This window comes from Eptatretus burgeri, chromosome 8, assembly GCF_056783735.1.
Source record: "Eptatretus burgeri isolate ZD-2024b chromosome 8, Ebu_testis_v1, whole genome shotgun sequence".
Classification (NCBI taxonomy): domain Eukaryota; kingdom Metazoa; phylum Chordata; class Myxini; order Myxiniformes; family Myxinidae; genus Eptatretus; species Eptatretus burgeri.
Window position 1 is genome coordinate 3,052,217 of NC_140968.1, and position 18,960 is coordinate 3,071,176.

General features: G+C 47.6%; 2 protein-coding genes across 4 annotated transcripts in view; one reads left to right on the forward strand and one right to left on the reverse strand.

The window, feature by feature from the left end:
• URB1 (URB1 ribosome biogenesis factor) overlaps positions 1-8,332 on the reverse strand; it is a 175,519-nt gene extending 167,187 nt beyond the window's left edge. For 2 of the 3 annotated variants that reach the window (XM_085890598.1, XM_085890597.1), the window contains exon 1: positions 8,148-8,332. In XM_085890598.1, the coding sequence (XP_085746724.1) occupies positions 8,148-8,283 (136 nt within the window). In that variant the 5' untranslated portion in view covers positions 8,284-8,332. The remainder of the gene's footprint in view (positions 1-8,147) is intronic. The other variant, XM_085890599.1, reaches the window with a different exon arrangement.
• A 596-nt stretch (positions 8,333-8,928) lies between these two features.
• Positions 8,929-18,692, forward strand: CCDC51 (coiled-coil domain containing 51). Its single transcript, XM_085890607.1, has 3 exons — positions 8,929-9,219; positions 17,016-17,180; positions 17,382-18,692. Exons 1-3 carry the CDS (start codon positions 9,058-9,060, stop codon positions 17,895-17,897), a joined length of 843 nt encoding a protein of 280 aa, XP_085746733.1. The 5' UTR covers positions 8,929-9,057; the 3' UTR covers positions 17,898-18,692.
• The last annotated feature ends 268 nt before the right edge of the window (positions 18,693-18,960 follow it).

The window sequence follows — 18,960 nt, forward strand, 5'->3', positions numbered from 1 at the left end:
TGGCGGCACCCTGAACAAATTGTAGACCTGACTTCCTGTATTCTGTATTGGAGTGCCGACCTGAGCAGGTTGGTAACCGGAGCCAAAGAAACCACCTCGGCAGCACCGACGCTCCGTATAACGTATTGTTCACGATCCGATCTCAACGCTTGTCCAATTTGGCTTTGAAAGGATTTAATGGCCACAATCCTAATGTCAACAATCTTTGGCGGTTTGGTCCGACCGTTACCAAGTTAACAAGTTGATACAAAATAGTTTACTCTCAGGTCAAGCTTCAACCTTCTGTTGTACAGGAACCACTCCCTGCAGCTCTCTGCTGAATCTGCAGTCAGAAAGTTCAATATTACTCAGGATTTTGTTTAATTCTGCATGACGTCACAACAACATCTTCATCCGTTTTCACAGTGGGAAGATTGAGGATTTGTAATCGGAGGTGATCAGCATGAGGACTTGTGAAAACATCATTGTCACCTTCAATCTTGTCTTTATCCATATCATGCGGAATCGCATTCGTGGTTTGGTACGCCGCACTAGACTCCAGCACAACATCAAGCCCGAGATCAGTGTCTAAAATTTGGAAAAAAAAAAAATCATTTAATTATTTCGGGTCCGATTAGCTTGCTTTAACCTCCTTGTCTGCGAACACACCAACGTCTTCCTTTGTCGTACTCAGCACGACTTCTGGGAGCGAGATGACAACCGACACGCAGTGCTCCTGTTAAATGATATATTCGACAGAGTTATACTCTGAAGATATCAGGACTGATGTCATCAATTGGGGAACATCACCGATGCACTCAGGACAAACCCCAGCCACAGGGCCCCGAGGTTGCATTACGCTAAATAAAGGTCCTTTTCAGGGCCAAAAGCCGTGGACCACAACAAGACCAGTGGGTTCCTCCCTCTGCATCCTCCGACTCAATGTTGAGGGGCTGACATTTTCTAAGTGTGAGATCCTCGTGAAGATCCTGAAGGACTACAACATCGACGTCGCCATACTCCAGGGAACTCATAGCGAGGATGACAAAAAGGATGCAAAGAAAACAATTGCAGGCGACAACCTCATGGCCTCTGTTAACGCAACAAAACGAGGCCTCGCCACTTACATCAGACACGGTCTTCCAAACATCGAAACCATAGACAATAACTCGCTACACACAACAGTAAAGGTAAACGGTGTCGCTGTTGCAAATGTGTACAAGCCGCCCACACAAACATGGCCATCACTGCCCTACCCCAACACAACCACCCCGCGGTTTACATCGGGGGATTTGAACAACCACCACACTGAATGGGGATAAGGGGAAATGACGTGGCCGGAGAACAGCGAACCGACTGGGCGTCGACGCCGATCTCAACTTGCTGTTTGACCCAAAGTAGCCGAAGACCTTCCACTCGGGACGGTGGCAGACCAGAACAAATCACGACAAAACTGGGAACACGGACGTCACGCAGGCACCAATTGAAGCTCTCGACACTGAATGTCTGAAGCTCTGGAAGGAGTTGGTGGAGTCAACGAACATCATGGGCATTGTGGAGGAAACTGGGTGCCGCAGAAAACACTACCGCTGCCGTCCCAAGAGTTTCCCCTCATTCCAAGGCGTCTCACCTCCTCCGGACCACAAAGGCACCGACCCCCAAATCAGCAAGGCAGAAGATAAAAAGGGATTACCTCCGATACCTCCAAGAAAGCCCACTAAGCAGCCACCTGTCGGCCCCATATAAAAAGAAAGACATTGACGCCGCACTGTCAACAACCAAAAATGGCGAAGCCACACGGATCGATGGAGTTTTTCCCTGAATTCCTTAAAAACACAAGAAAAAGGGTCGCACCTGGTTATTCTAAATACCTTGGAGTTACATGTGACCTGACCCTGACCTTCAAGGAACACCTGCAAAGATGCAAGAAGAAGGTCAGGGCATGGGTAAACCTCGTCCAGAAACTGGCCAAAACATCGTGGGGTGCCGGCACTAACGCCTGACGCACGGCAAACGCTCGCCCTCATATACTCGACGGCAGAGTATTGCGCACCAGTCTGGTTGGCGAGTGCCCATACGAAGGCATCGACGTTCAGTTCAACACCGCGATGAGAACGGTGTCTGGAACCCTCATGTCAACAAAGATCGAGTGGCTTCCCATCCTCTGAAACATTGCTCCGCCAGCCATCCGTAGGGATGTGCTGTCATCCCGATACTTCAGCCACATTTTGGCGACCGAAATTCCAGCCCAGCGCCTTCTCACTGAACATCCGTGCTGTCGCCTCAAGTCCCGAAGAGCACCATGGAACCACGCCGACCTCCTCACTGGAGCCCATCAAAGCACAGCAGACTTGTGGAGGGGCCAACTGGGAAGCTGCCACAGCTCCGGACGAGAAGGACACTCGGTAGAGCACATAACTCAACCATGTAATGCCTGATCCACGAGAACATATCGGGCCCATTACACGTTTGAAATATCACGCTGTCCACTGTCCAGTACTATATCGTTTTTGGCCCCATCTCTCAATGGTGAAGAATCACTTTATAAATTAAATAATTATCGTATCCAGATCCGGATTCGGATCTTCACCAAAATCAAATCAGTTCGTCCTCGTCACACACCCAACCTGCCCACCAAATTTCATCCGGATCCGTCCAAACTTTTTGAGATATCCTGCACACAGACAAAAAGGCAGACAAACAAACAAAATGACAGACAGACAGACAGACAGACAGACAGACAGACAGACAGACAGACAGACGTGACAACATAACCTCCATCTTCGGTGGCGGAGGTAAACAACATATTGTACGTGATCCAACCATTGCTCCACCCGGTTTCACACTCCCACGTAGGCAATGGACGGCCCTCAACAGGCTCCGCACTGGGCAGGGCCTCTGCGGTAGTACCTTCCACCGATGGAGGACCAGGCCGGATGCTCACCGACTGCGGAGGAGTTCAGACGATGGAACACATCACCTCGCACTGTCCCTTGCGGAAGTTCTCGGAAGGATTTTTAGCTCTCCACCAACTCACCCCTGAGGCAGCCACATGGCTGCAGAACTCGAACGTTCAACTTTCGCACACAGGAAGAAGAAGCATGACCTCTACAGAGACAAGAGACAAGATAATGGGCATCGCCGTGTCTGTATCCGGTGTGCATCACACTTGGTCAAACAAAACAGCAGCTGCGACTCCTCGGACCATCGAGCAGGCCCGGGTACACACCTTTGGCGGGTCCAGACAAACAACCGCTTCGCTGAATGGTCGATACAATCCGATGTCATCAGTGAAGATCTTATCGAGACAAATTAATTATCATCAGGTCACAGAACTTCTGGTCCCTTGTGGGAAACCACAGGTGACATTGGACCAGTTGGACTTGATAACATTAACTTGCACCCTGTGTGTGTGTTACAGGGGGACAAACAATGTGTTTAACAATTCAATAAATTACCCACAAACCCATCATCAACTAGAATCTATATATTAATACTGAAGGACCAATTTTGTGCTCCTCCTCGCGGTCGCGTCACGTATTTCTTGGTACTGTGACCTGGACTGAAAGACGCTTGGTACCTGTAAGAGTGCATCGCACATCGTGACAATAGTCAACTTTCAACTCTGAAGCAGAATAAACACTTTTCGTTGAGATGGGGGCGAGAAGTGAAGAGGTGGGGGCAGGGAGTGAAGAGGTGGGGGCAGGGAGTGAAGAGGTGGGGGCAGGGAGTGAAGAGGTGGGGGGCAGGGAGTGAAGAGGTGGGGGGCAGGGAGTGAAGAGGTGGGGGGCAAGGTAAGCAAATTGAAAGCGGGAGATGGGGGGACATGGGGCGGGGGCTAGGGTGAATTAGGCAGGGTTGAGTGTGAGGTGGTGGACAGGGGGCAGGGAGTGAAGAGGCGGGGGCAGGGAGTGAAGAGGTGGGGGCAGGGAGTGAAGAGGTGGGGGCAGGGAGTGAAGAGGTGGGGGGCAGGGAGTGAAGAGGTGGGGGGCAGGGAGTGGAGGGGGGGGGGGCAAGGTAAGCAAATTGAAAGCGGGAGATGGGGGGGACATGGGGCGGGGGCTAGGGTGAATTAGGCAGGGTTGAGTGTGAGGTGGTGGACAGGGGGCAGGGAGTGAAGAGGCGGGGCAGGGAGTGAAGAGGTGGGGGCAGGGAGTGAAGAGGTGGGGGCAGGGAGTGAAGAGGTGGGGGGCAGGGAGTGAAGAGGTGGGGGGCAGGGAGTGAAGAGGTGGGGGGCAAGGTAAGCAAATTGAAAGCGGGAGATGGGGGGGACATGGGGCGGGGGCTAGGGTGAATTAGGCAGGGTTGAGTGTGAGGTGGTGGACAGGGGGGCAGGGAGTGAAGAGGCGGGGCCGGGGTAATTACATTTTTGGGCGGGGTTAAGAAAGTTGAAGGTGGGGGGGGAACGGGGCGGGGGATGAGTAGGCGGGGAGAAACACGCCCTGTCCAGTTCATGTCCCTCGAGTGTGGGTGAGCTGGTGAGGGTGGTTGAATGAACGGAATCCGTCTGACGGGGTTTCGGCTGGTTACCATTACCGTGTCAACTTACCGTGTGACAACGACTTACCATGTCCCATGGTACAACCTCTAACCATGTCCCATGGTACAACCTCTAACCATGTCCCATGGAACAACCTCTAACCATGTCCCATGGTACAACCTCTAACCATGTCCCATGGTACAACCTCTAACCATGTCCCATGGTACAACCTCTAACCATGTCCCATGGTACAACCTCTAACCATGTCCCATGGTACAACCTCTTACCATGTCCCATGGTACAACCTCTAACCATGTCCCATGGTACAACCTCTAACCATGTCCCATGGTACAACCTCTAACCATGTCCCATGGTACAACCTCTAACCATGTCCCATGGAACAACCAATAAACCATGTCCCATGGAACAACCTCTAACCATGTCCCATGGAACAACCTCTAACCATGTCCCATGGTACAACCTCTAACCATGTCCCATGGAACAACCTCTAACCATGTCCCATGGTACAACCTCTAACCATGTCCCATGGTACAACCTCTAACCATGTCCCATGGTACAACCTCTAACCATGTCCCATGGTACAACCTCTTACCATGTCCCATGGTACAACCTCTTACCATGTCCCATGGTACAACCTCTTACCATGTCCCATGGTACAACCTCTAACCATGTCCCATGGTACAACCTCTAACCATGTCCCATGGTACAACCTCTAACCATGTCCCATGGTACAACCTCTTACCATGTCCCATGGTACAACCTCTAACCATGTCCCATGGTACAACCTCTAACCATGTCCCATGGTACAACCTCTAACCATGTCCCATGGTACAACCTCTAACCATGTCCCATGGTACAACCTCTAACCATGTCCCATGGTACAACCTCTAACCATGTCCCATGGTACAACCTCTAACCATGTCCCATGGTACAACCTCTAACCATGTCCCATGGTACAACCTCTAACCATGTCCCATGGTACAACCTCTAACCATGTCCCATGGTACAACCTCTAACCATGTCCCATGGTACAACCTCTAACCATGTCCCATGGTACAACCTCTAACCATGTCCCATGGTACAACCTCTAACCATGTCCCATGGTACAACCTCTAACCATGTCCCATGGTACAACCTCTAACCATGTCCCATGGTACAACCTCTAACCATGTCCCATGGTACAACCTCTAACCATGTCCCATGGTACAACCTCTAACCATGTCCCATGGTACAACCTCTAACCATGTCCCATGGTACAACCTCTAACCATGTCCCATGGTACAACCTCTAACCATGTCCCATGGTACAACCTCTTACCATGTCCCATGGTACAACCTCTAACCATGTCCCATGGTACAACCTCTAACCATGTCCCATGGTACAACCTCTTACCATGTCCCATGGTACAACCTCTTACCATGTCCCATGGTACAACCTCTTACCATGTCCCATGGTACAACCTCTAACCATGTCCCATGGAACAACCTCTAACCATGTCCCATGGAACAACCTCTAACCATGTCCCATGGTACAACCTCTTACCATGTCCCATGGTACAACCTCTAACCATGTCCCATGGTACAACCTCTAACCATGTCCCATGGTACAACCTCTTACCATGTCCCATGGTACAACCTCTTACCATGTCCCATGGTACAACCTCTAACCATGTCCCATGGTACAACCTCTTACCATGTCCCATGGTACAACCTCTTACCATGTCCCATGGTACAACCTCTTACCATGTCCCATGGTACAACCTCTAACCATGTCCCATGGTACAACCTCTAACCATGTCCCATGGAACAACCTCTAACCATGTCCCATGGTACAACCTCTTACCATGTCCCATGGTACAACCTCTTACCATGTCCCATGGTACAACCTCTAACCATGTCCCATGGAACAACCTCTAACCATGTCCCATGGTACAACCTCTAACCATGTCCCATGGTACAACCTCTTACCATGTCCCATGGTACAACCTCTTACCATGTCCCATGGTACAACCTCTAACCATGTCCCATGGAACAACCTCTAACCATGTCCCATGGTACAACCTCTAACCATGTCCCATGGTACAACCTCTAACCATGTCCCATGGTACAACCTCTTACCATGTCCCATGGTACAACCTCTAACCATGTGCCATGGTACAACCTCTAACCATGTCCCATGGTACAACCTCTAACCATGTCCCATGGTACAACCTCTAACCATGTCCCATGGAACAACCTCTAACCATGTCCCATGGTACAACCTCTAACCATGTCCCATGGTACAACCTCTAACCATGTCCCATGGTACAACCTCTAACCATGTCCCATGGTACAACCTCTAACCATGTCCCATGGTACAACCTCTAACCATGTCCCATGGTACAACCTCTAACCATGTCCCATGGTACAACCTCTAACCATGTCCCATGGTACAACCTCTTACCATGTCCCATGGTACAACCTCTTACCATGTCCCATGGTACAACCTCTAACCATGTCCCATGGTACAACCTCTTACCATGTCCCATGGTACAACCTCTTACCATGTCCCATGGTACAACCTCTTACCATGTCCCATGGTACAACCTCTTACCATGTCCCATGGTACAACCTCTAACCATGTCCCATGGTACAACCTCTAACCATGTCCCATGGAACAACCTCTAACCATGTCCCATGGTACAACCTCTTACCATGTCCCATGGTACAACCTCTTACCATGTCCCATGGTACAACCTCTAACCATGTCCCATGGAACAACCTCTAACCATGTCCCATGGTACAACCTCTAACCATGTCCCATGGTACAACCTCTTACCATGTCCCATGGTACAACCTCTTACCATGTCCCATGGTACAACCTCTAACCATGTCCCATGGAACAACCTCTAACCATGTCCCATGGTACAACCTCTAACCATGTCCCATGGTACAACCTCTAACCATGTCCCATGGTACAACCTCTTACCATGTCCCATGGTACAACCTCTAACCATGTCCCATGGTACAACCTCTAACCATGTCCCATGGTACAACCTCTAACCATGTCCCATGGTACAACCTCTAACCATGTCCCATGGAACAACCTCTAACCATGTCCCATGGTACAACCTCTAACCATGTCCCATGGTACAACCTCTAACCATGTCCCATGGTACAACCTCTAACCATGTCCCATGGTACAACCTCTAACCATGTCCCATGGTACAACCTCTAACCATGTCCCATGGTACAACCTCTTACCATGTCCCATGGTACAACCTCTTACCATGTCCCATGGTACAACCTCTAACCATGTCCCATGGTACAACCTCTTACCATGTCCCATGGTACAACCTCTAACCATGTCCCATGGAACAACCTCTAACCATGTCCCATGGTACAACCTCTTACCATGTCCCATGGTACAACCTCTTACCATGTCCCATGGTACAACCTCTAACCATGTCCCATGGTACAACCTCTAACCATGTCCCATGGTACAACCTCTAACCATGTCCCATGGTACAACCTCTTACCATGTCCCATGGTACAACCTCTAACCATGTCCCATGGTACAACCTCTAACCATGTCCCATGGTACAACCTCTAACCATGTCCCATGGTACAACCTCTAACCATGTCCCATGGTACAACCTCTAACCATGTCCCATGGTACAACCTCTTACCATGTATGGTAGTTTGCGGATCCCCGAGCATCGCCTTCAGTTGAAGTCCTGTTAAATCCTCCGGAATGAGATTTCTCTTTGAAAGTTTCCCACTAACCTCGTTCATCACCTTCACCCTCTTACGTTTCGTCCCCATGTCTGCAGCAGCTCTCCGACCACGTGTTCACCCGGAAGTACAAAGTGTTTCATCGCGCGTGACGATCTCTGTTTTGGTTGGTTGGTTTTTTTTTTTTAACTCCTTTAATATTTATTTTTTAATTTGTAATTAAGTTTATCACATTCACTATCGATGCTAAATATATAATATGTTAACTATCGAAACCAGATTTTAAACTGAGACAATGACGATGAGTTCGTGCACGAACTGTACATGTCGCCAGGCGGGGGCGTGTTCGGTTACCAAGTTTATTGTGGACCGCTCGCCAAGCGGCTTAAGCACTCCACGAAAAACCATTGTTAAGGAACGGTTGGCTTGGCAAGCTCTAGCAAGCTGCTTGGTAAGTGAACACATACCTGGTTCAAAAATAAAATGAAAACGGGGTTGGGTGGGGGGGGTACACTGATTTAACTTGTCTCCTAAGGCATCAACACGAATATACATAAACATCCGATTTTATTCATGTATTATTTTGTTTGGATCGTAAGTGACATGATGGAGTAGTTCGCGACAGTGTCGTCATGCAATCGGCCACAAAAAGCACGTTAATCCGTTAGTTAGCCCTCGCTGGTTGAATCACATGTATCGTTTGGTGATTTAGTTCCGTGTTGGACAAGAGGACGGGAAACACCATTCGGGACAGAAATGGATCCACCGTCCGAGTTACCACCCGCCGCCGTCGCGAAATCACGTTAACCGAGAGAAGTCATTACTAAACGCCGGACACGACGAACGTCACGTCGGGATCTGGGGATGGCTTGGCTTGGAGCAGGGAATGGAGTAAGTCCAGGACTCTCCTCCCGACTCAAAGTCATAAGGACGGCCGCGACTGGCCTGCTCAACCGGTCCTGGACTTGGTATGAGACTCTTTTGGGTTTGAATGAGCTCCGAGAGGCACAGGACAAAGTGAACAAGGTGCGTCCACCTGGCCCAGTCTCTACCTGTGTCCACCTCGCCCACTCACTACCTATATCCACCTGACCCAGTCACTACCCGTGTCCACCTCGCCCAGTCACTACCCGTGTCCACCTCGCCCAGTCACTACCCGTGTCCACCTGGCCCACTCACTACCCGTGTCCACCTGGCCCACTCACTACCCGTGTCCACCTGGCCCACTCACTACCCGTGTCCACCTGGCCCACTCACTACCCGTGTCCACCTGGCCCACTCACTACCCGTGTCCACCTGGCCCACTCACTACCCGTGTCCACCTCGCCCAGTCACTACCCGTGTCCACCTGGCCCACTCACTACCCGTGTCCACCTGGCCCACTCACTACCCGTGTCCACCTGGCCCACTCACTACCCGTGTCCACCTGGCCCACTCACTACCCGTGTCCACCTGGCCCACTCACTACCCGTGTCCACCTGGCCCACTCACTACCCGTGTCCACCTGGCCCACTCACTACCCGTGTCCACCTGGCCCACTCACTACCCGTGTCCACCTGGCCCACTCACTACCCGTGTCCACCTCGCCCAGTCACTACCCGTGTCCACCTCGCCCAGTCACTACCCGTGTCCACCTGGCCCAGTCTCTACCCGTGTCCACCTGGCCCAGTCTCTACCCGTGTCCACCTGGCCCACTCACTACCCGTGTCCACCTCGCCCACTCACTACCCGTGTCCACCTCGCCCACTCACTACCCGTGTCCACCTGGCCCACTCACTACCCGTGTCCACCTGGCCCAGTCACTACCCATGTCCACCTGGCCCAGTCACTACCCGTGTCCACCTCGCCCAGTCACTACCCGTGTCCACCTCGCCCACTCACTACCCGTGTCCACCTCGCCCAGTCATTACCCGTGTCCACCTGGCCTAGTCACTACCTGTGTCCACACAGACTGCGGATGGAAATTAAATGAATAATAATAATAATAACTAGAACTGCCACTTTATAACTGCTGGCAGTGATGACCGGGTACCCAGAAGTGTCCGCCTTTGACACAACCGATACAACATGAGACTCAAATCATAGTCGCAAAGTTTTGCCTTGATAGGATAGGCGGTGCCAGAGAAAACATTATTTAATTGTGATACAAACACAGGCCTGCTTCGAGACGCGCGGAACAGACGAGTTACGAAGCGGGCAGCACAAAACGTTCAATTTCGTTATTACTGGCGAACAGATTCAAATAATTAAATAATTCTGGCTGCCAAACCGCGTGACCGATCAGGTTGAAATTTTAAACTCTTCTTTCACATGTCGGCTAAATTACAAATGTGAAGTTTCGTATATATAGAAGCAGCGGTTCCAGAGTAAACATTAATTAATATTTATCTTTCAATCCAAGATGGTGGCCAAACCATGTGACATGTGATGTCATAATTTCACCACGTGTGGAAACACGATGGGAGATGATAACTACAAATTTTTACTTCGCTATATTAAGCAGTTCCAGAGAAAACATTATTTAATATTTTTCTTAAAACCAACATGGCTGCCAAACCCTGGGCCCGATCCCGTTGAAATTTCAAACCCTCATTCCGCATGAGTGGTGCACCATAAAGGTGATGTTTCACATTTATTGATGTAGTAGTTCCAGAATAAACATTAATTAATATTTTTCCTTCAATCCACTATGGCTGCCAAACGTTGCGCCGTACCTCAAAAAGGGGTGAGAACTTTTTATTCGTCTTGGAGAGGCAGTCATAGTGGTGGAGTTTCGCCTGGATCTGTTCAGTCGTTTCAGAGAAAAAGACGTTTAAAGATATTATTTTTCAATCCAAGATGGCTGATGAACCATGTGACTTATGACATCACAAATTTAGATTCTGCTTCCAACTGGGTAGTGGAACATGTTTGTAAAGTTTCGTGTTAATCGGTAAAGGTGCGTTTTTCTATCCAAGATGGCCGCCAAACCATGTGATGTCTGACGTCATAATTTTCACCACGCGTGCACACACGATGGTAGATGATAATTGCAAATTTTCGATTCGTTAGGTTATGCAGTTCCAGAGAAAACATTATTTAATATTTTTCTTAAATCCAACATGGCGGCCAAATCGTGTGACTTATCAATTCGAAATTAACAAACTTATATCGCCTACCTGTCCCGAAAATATTTCTGAAATCTCCCCTTCATCAGACCAGCGCTTCTGGAGAAGATGTTTGAAGGTTTTATGGTTTTTTCAAGATGGCCGCCAAACCATGTGACCGATCAAGAAGAAATTAACAAACTTGAGAAAGGACGTCGTGGGGAATATATCTGTGAAGTTTCGTCTTAATCTGTCTTGCCCTTCTGGAGAAGAAGATTTTTAAAATTTATTCATTTTCAATCCAAGATGGCTGCCGAACCTTGTGACCTATGATATCATAAATTTAAATTCTGCTTTCCATCGTCGAGCCGAACAAGTCTGTGAAGTTTCGTGTAAATCGGATAAGGTCTATTTTTTGATCCAAGATGGCCGCCAAACCATGTGACTTCTGAGGTAAAAATTTTTTACCCTGTATGCAGACTTGAGGTAGGAAGGCACTTGCAAATTTTCGCTTCTATGGCTTATGAAATTCCAGAGAAAACATTATTTAATATTTTTCTTACATCCAACATGGCGGCCAAACCATGTGACCTATCACTTCGAAATTAACAAACTTGCATCGCATACATGTCACGAATATAGTTCTGAAATCTCGCCTTCATTGGACCTGCGGTTCTGGAGAAGAAGATGTTTGAAGGTTTGAAGGTTTTTTCAAGATGGCCGCCAAAGCATGTGACCTATCAACAAGAAATTAACAAACTTGAAAGAGGACCTAAAGGGGAATATATCTGTAAAGTTTCGCCTCAATCTGTCTGGCCCTTCTGGAGAAGAAGATTTTTTAAAGAAAAACACTAAAAAACAAGATGGCGGCCGAATTACGTCATCGATGACGTCAAGAAAAACATTTTCGTCGGTGACTTGAGGAGTAGATGAGGCTCAAAATTTTTCAGATTTTTCCCATACGGCGTTCTACTTGACGAATTTTCACCGGTATATCGCTTCACCTATGACGTCACGAAAAATCACTCGTGTTCCCCATAGGAAGCTTAGTAAAATGTATCAAACGAAAAAATTTTCTATTGCACGGTTTCCGAGATACAGATGTCCAAAGTTTATCGTTTTTTTCAAGATGGCGCCCGCACCACGTGACCAATGACGTCATAATTATAACTTCATTGTGCTATCAAAAAAGATACATCCTATGGTGAAAATTTCGTGTCGATCGGACTTAGTGTTCCAGAGAAAATGATTTTTAAAGCGAAAAAGGGTGCAAAATGCCGGCGGAAAAAGAAAAAGAATAAATAATAAATAAACATAAGAAAAACAATAGGGTACCCTGTACTCACAGGGTACCCTAATAATAATATGCTCATTCTGGATTTGCTTCTAATATCTACAAGTTCCGTTAATTTCTTTTGTTTTGTTGTTTTTTTCGCTTTTGTACGTCCGCCTGTGTTCGCACGTCCGACTGTGTTCGCACGTCCGACTGTGTTCGCACGTCCGACTGTGTTCGCACGTCCGACTGTGTTCGTTTGTACGTCCGACTGTTATGTTTATTTCATTTAAGGATCATCTCCAGTCGTTGCAGGTGTTGTCTCGCTTTGATTCTTTGTTTTCATCACTACTTGCTCGACTTTAATGTATGTGTATGTATACTGTGTTTACATCAAAAACATGTGGAGTGTGACAAGCACTCCCCCGATCACCATTGGACACAGTCCTACACCAAAATGTCACCTCCAACACAGAGGCCTCAGCCCAGCGACTCTGTCAGACCAACAAAGATTACATGGTCAACGTCAATTAAACATCAAACGGACCCATCGATCCGGATTTCTGGGTTATTGATCCTCATCACAACGGCATACCGTCCATCCATTGGAACCATACTGTGTGCAGAGGGTTGGTGCTGTCTGAGCAGTCTCCTTGGCTATTGGGAACAATCCTGGATGGGTCACCACTCAAACCCAGAATAGCAGCATGCTGGCACTCATTTTGCCAACCTCTGAAGGATGACAGGCCGAGTCAACACCACCTGGTATTAATTCAACAGCTGAGTGTGATTTGAACTCAGGATCCTCGGATCCCAAGCCCACAACCCGAACCATTAAGCCAACACCAGGCATACTGTGACCACATTCGTCGTTTAAACATCAGACGCACCTCCTGACTGTTTATGGTGAGCATCGCAGCAAATTCTGTCTCGCACGGTAAAACCGCATGATCCGCACAGAGCAACCGTCCGTTTGCCACCCGGACGAATGTTCCTGCTTTTGCAAACTATTGAACCAGAAGTCACGTGATGTGATCGGTGGGCAAATCGAAACGTGGTGTGTGACGAGCACTCTGCCGATCCCCATTGGACACGGTCCGACACCGTCAGGAGGTGTAGGACTATGTCCAACAGTCAGGAGGTGCGTCGTGCATAAACGACGAATGTAGTCATCATTGGTTAGATATGTATCGGTGTGCCGTCCTGATGAGGGAAAACAAGCCCGAAATCCGGATCGGTGGTTCCCTTTGATGGTTAACTGATGTTGACCATGTAATCTTTGTTTGACAGTCACCGGGCCGAATCTTCTGGGTTGGAGTTGACGCTTTGGTGTGCACTGTATCCAATAGAGATCAGGGGAGTGCTTGTCACACTCCACATGTTTCTATACATATATGACTCGCAATGATTGGCTGATTTTTGAATGACTCGCGTGATGATTGGCTGATATTTCAATGACTCGCGCAATGATTGAGTTTTCAATGATTCACGTGATGATTTTTTTTCATGACTCACATGATAGGCTGCTTTTTTTTTCAACGACTCGCACTATGATTGGCTTTATAAAATGACTCGCATAATTTTTGTTTTCAATGACATGTAATGATTGGCTGACTTACAAGGAATGGCTGATTTTTCAATGACTCGCACGATGATTGGCTTTTTGAATGACGCATGATGATTGGCTGATATTCTTTTCAATTACGCGTGATGATTGGCCGATTTTCTTTTCAATGAGTTACAATTATTGGCTGGTTTTTGTTTTTTTCAATGACTCGCACGATTGACTGATTTTTTTTCAATGACTCAAGTAATGAATACTCACTGTAAATTGTTACGACAGCAACTTGAATGACGATACTTCTCCTATTCCCATCTGAAATTATCTTGCTATATGCATCCTGTATTTACTTGTGTTTAATAAATCATGTGATTCTAAGTTGGTACATCACCAAAGTTGACGGTTTTCATGATTTGAATCCTTAATTGTAATGAACGAGTTGGAACGCTTGCTCATTGTGTATATGTTGTTACTTATAGCAAACCCTTCCTCCCGCCCATGGAACACTGAAGCTTGTGGCGAGGCGGTTGTCCTGAAACAACTTGCCTTCACCTCATGGAAGGCAATCTCGGTTTCTTCCATAAAGCTCGGAACAAGTGTGTATCTCCCCTCAGGAGAGCCAGAAAACAACATCTTTCTTATCTCAAGTCTGAACTTTCAAACCTCTCTCCCTCCTCCAAATCCTTGTGGTGTCCAGTTAAGTCTGTTTCTGGTGTATGTTCCCCCTCCATTACCTCAAGAGGCCGCACAGCTCACATCGTACGTGAAAAGGCTGAATGTCTAAACTCGGGATTTGCAACGAAATCTTGTCCGAAACCCATCGCTTTCTCCACCCATCTTACCCCGTCACACCCAGCTGTCCCTGGACTCTGTGTCCTTTTCTTCTGACAAAGTGGAGAGCTTGGTGTCAAACCTCGACTCGGATTCTGCAACCGGTTCAGAGGGCATCAGCCCACGTGTCCTAAAAACCTGCTCTTCTGCTCTTGCTCACTCTCTCTCTGTTCTATTCACCCTCTCATTTGCTCAAGGTCATCTGCCATCTGCTTGGAAATCAGCAAACATTATCGCCCTCCATAAAAAATGTACAAAAACAGATCCCTGCAACTACAGACCAATCAGCCTTCTCCCTATCAACAGCAAGGTTATGGAATCCATCATCACTTTAGACATTAAATCCTTCCTCATCTCCAATGGCTTGATTTCCGATCATCAATTTGAATCAGGTCACTTTACCCTGGATATGCTGCTCCTACTTATGAAATCAAAGCCATATCTCTAGACATATCACGTGCTTTTGACACGGTCTGGCACCCTGCCCTGCTCACCAAACTCTCTTCCTGTGGTATCCAAGGCCATCTCCACTCATGGCTCGCAGACTTCCTCTCCTGTCGCAGTCAACATGTGGCCTGAAATGGAGTTCTCTCATCCCCTCTTCCTGTCCAGGCTGGAGTTCCTCAAGGTAGCGTTCTGAGCCCTGTTCTTTTTCTGGTTTTCATCAATGATCTCTCCAACTCTGGAAAATCCTCTTTATCTCTTTGCTGATGAATCCCCCTCTGTCATCCCTCAGACCGGCAAGCAGCAGCTTCTTCACTCTCTGCAGATCTGGATAAAAATCACAAATTGGTCCAACACGTGGAACATGTCTTTGAATCCTGACAAATCTCACACTCTCATAAAGTTTCTCCAAAAGGACTGTTTGGAACCCTCCCCCCCCACCCCCCCATCTACTATCTCAACAATCCCCTTGAAGAAGTCCTTTCATTCAAACGTCTGGGTCGCACTATCTGCCATGATCTTTCCTGGGAAAGCCACATTTCCGAGCTGGCCTCCAAAGCCAGTCGCTGACTGGGCATCCTCCGTCGTGCAAAGTCCTTCCTTGGCACACCTGAGCTCCTGACCACATACCAAGCTTTTGGCCAAAACCTGATGGAGTACTACTCTCCCCTCTGGGCTGGTACTCGCGCCTCTCACCTTTCTCTGCTTCACGCTGTGGAAACCAAGGCATTTAGGATCATTGGTATATCCTACAGTGAGGCCGAGTCTTTGGGCCTCTCACTCTCACCGCAGGCACGTCGGTGGTCTTTGTCTTCTACCATCTACTCTCCGGATTCCCCCCCCCCTGCTGTCTGTGATATGTCCCCCCCCTATATTTCTCCAGGTCATTAAAGGTCCGTCAGCAACCCCCTTCTGGTAAAACTATCAAAATCATGAATCACTGCTCACCTTCACTCTTTCATTGCTCTGTTTTCCCGCCTTTGGCATAAACTCCACACTCTGTTCAATTCCATTCTTCCCTCTCGGCCTTCAAAACAGCTGTTCACCACCACCTATCTTCTCCCATCCAAAACCATGATCTTTTCTACCCCCGTTAATCCACCCCAACCCCACCTCCTTCAAATTCCCTGCTTTCCTTCCTGACAGTCCCTGTAGTGTCCATCTTGTATACCCCGTGTTCCCCGTCCCATCACTCTCCCTTCCACAGATCTCCTCGTCTCTGTTCCTCACTGTTTTGTCCTTCCCTCTCCCGCCCCTCTTGTCTCCTGCCCCCCCTTGCTGTGCGTTGAGTGTTAGCTCTCATCCGAGCCTCGACAATGTATACAAAAAAAAAAACTGCAATCGAGTTTAAACATTATTCATCTCCCTCTGATTTGTTTGATCAAATGCTGAACAGTTTTTAACCATTTGTGTATCCGTTGCCATGGCTTCAATGTAAAGTTTTGTTTTTTTAGTCAGCATGGTGGCTCTCTTTGTAAGCGTGATGTAAACTAAAAACAACACCAATCGTTCATTATACCTACTTTCAGCAAACCAAAATGTAAATTTCACCCCACTTGCATTGTATGAGCAAGGTTGAGCTCTGGACATCATCAATGAAACGCTTTGTGTCCTGTGTGAAAGATAGGCCCAGGAACTCTTTCTGTCAACACGGCAGACCGTGCGAGACAGCCGGGAGCAGGTGGACGCACAGACGGGACTTGTGCGCGAAGCCCGTGAGAGACTGGAGCACGTGCCACGAGAGGACACGCGTTTTTTGGAACTGACCACACAAGAACACCACCTGTTGCTGGTCTGCATTTAAGATGTTTAAAAAAAGGTCTTTTCATTTATCATGTGTGAACATCTTCGGTGATCACTCCGATGCTAATACTGTGGTGTAGGGAATAAGAAAGTTGTGAACATGTCTCCATTTTCCAGAGAAAACTTTAATTAATTTGATGAGCGATGCAGCATATGCAAACATGTCGTTTGATTCATTGCTTCCTTGTAGGAGGAGCGCCAATTAAGGATGGCATATGCCAAGGCAGCGGAGACGGAACGGGAGGCATTTGTCTGGTTCTCGGTTGCAGTTCAAGATGCTCACACCAAGGAACGCACACGGGCTGAGCGCACCAAGCACTGGTCCATCGTTGGTTCGTTGACCGGTGCGATTCTCGGCCTGTTTGGCTCTGCTTATCTCAATCGATTGAGACTGCGTGAGCTGCACAGCATTGTTGGACAAGGATCTCCTGGACTTGTGGGTGACCAGGAGAGGTTGGATGGCATCATGAAGCAACAAACCGAATGTCAGAAGAGGATAGAGGAAATGCTACGTGACTTGCAGAGTCGCATTGCTGCAAAATCTCCCCATCAGGAACTCAAGGATGGGTTCAAAGATGCACTCGCTTCTTCAAGTACGGCAGAAACAAAGTCTGCCATAGCCATAAGACATTCTGTACTCATCACGGCCACCACCGTTGGGCTATTTGGGATGGGCCTGATCCTGTATTTCTTGCCAAAACAGTAGAACATCCTGGACATTGTGGGTTTATGTTGTACCGTTAAACAAAACCAGTGTTTTGTGGTGATATTTAACAGCAAGAAACCACATCATTCCAAAATACTGATTTGTGTGTCGGGTGGGCTGCAAGAAAACCTATCACATATTTTGCTCTTATTTTTTATTTCTCACCTTGAACTCTTCTTTGTTATGTGCTTTTGGAGGGATGAATCAGAATTATGAATAGGAAATCTAATCAAAATGAAGGAAGGGGTGGAGGGTAATGGAAAGGCCAAAATCGATGGCCAGTTTATTTAATCGAATAAGTGGTGGCATGGAAACAACTTGCCCAAATGCGTCAATGATTGGGAAAAGAGAAGATGGTAACCTGCAGGTCTGAGTGGTAAGGTAGCAAGGACCATGGGTAGGGAGGGAAGAGAAGTGGGTGAGATGCTGTTTGAATGCTACATGTAATTGTATAGCTTCAAGTACTGTTATGGACCCATTGGTAAGAGAAGAGGAACAAAGGAGTGCAGGTAAGCAGCATTCCTGCATTTTGAATGGTTTTAGCTGGGAGTTGATGGTAGCATCATCCTGTGGTGGAGGAGGGGGGAGATGGAGATGAGCAGAAGTACAAAACAGGCCACCAACCTGTGTAATAAAGGGACAGACAGGTCGTGTTTTTTGTGGAAACCCTTTTCTCTTTTTACAAGAGTGAGAACATGGTATTAAATAATTTAATGTTCATGTTCTTGCTTTTATGATTGCCACCTCCAGCATGACAATGTCTACAAACATTAAAAAAAAAAAAACTGACGAAAATCAATTCTTGATTTGTCATCCTGTTTTGACTTCTGCATGTGGTGAGAAAAACAGCAAACAGTGCTTTGGTTGCTGATAGTTTCACTCGACCATTTCTTTCATTGAAAGAGAGAGACAACACGAGTCGTGCTCGAGTTCTTCCTAAGTTTGAAAGTCCCAGCAATCTATGCACATGAAAACTGCTGAGTATGACCCTTTGTCAGTGCAGATGTTCCATGTTCCAACTGCATTGCAGTGCAATTTAAAGCATCGCATGCAAACATGAAAA

Bases quoted from the DNA above. Each gene is read 5' to 3' on its own strand.
- CCDC51 (XM_085890607.1), top strand. From the start codon at position 9,058: ATGGCTTGGCTTGGAGCAGGGAATGGAGTAAGTCCAGGACTCTCCTCC. The intron at 9,220-17,015 runs GTGCGTCCACCT...TGTGAAAGATAG, and splicing joins CACAGGACAAAGTGAACAAG to GCCCAGGAACTCTTTCTGTC. The intron at 17,181-17,381 runs GTCTGCATTTAA...GCTTCCTTGTAG, and splicing joins AAGAACACCACCTGTTGCTG to GAGGAGCGCCAATTAAGGAT.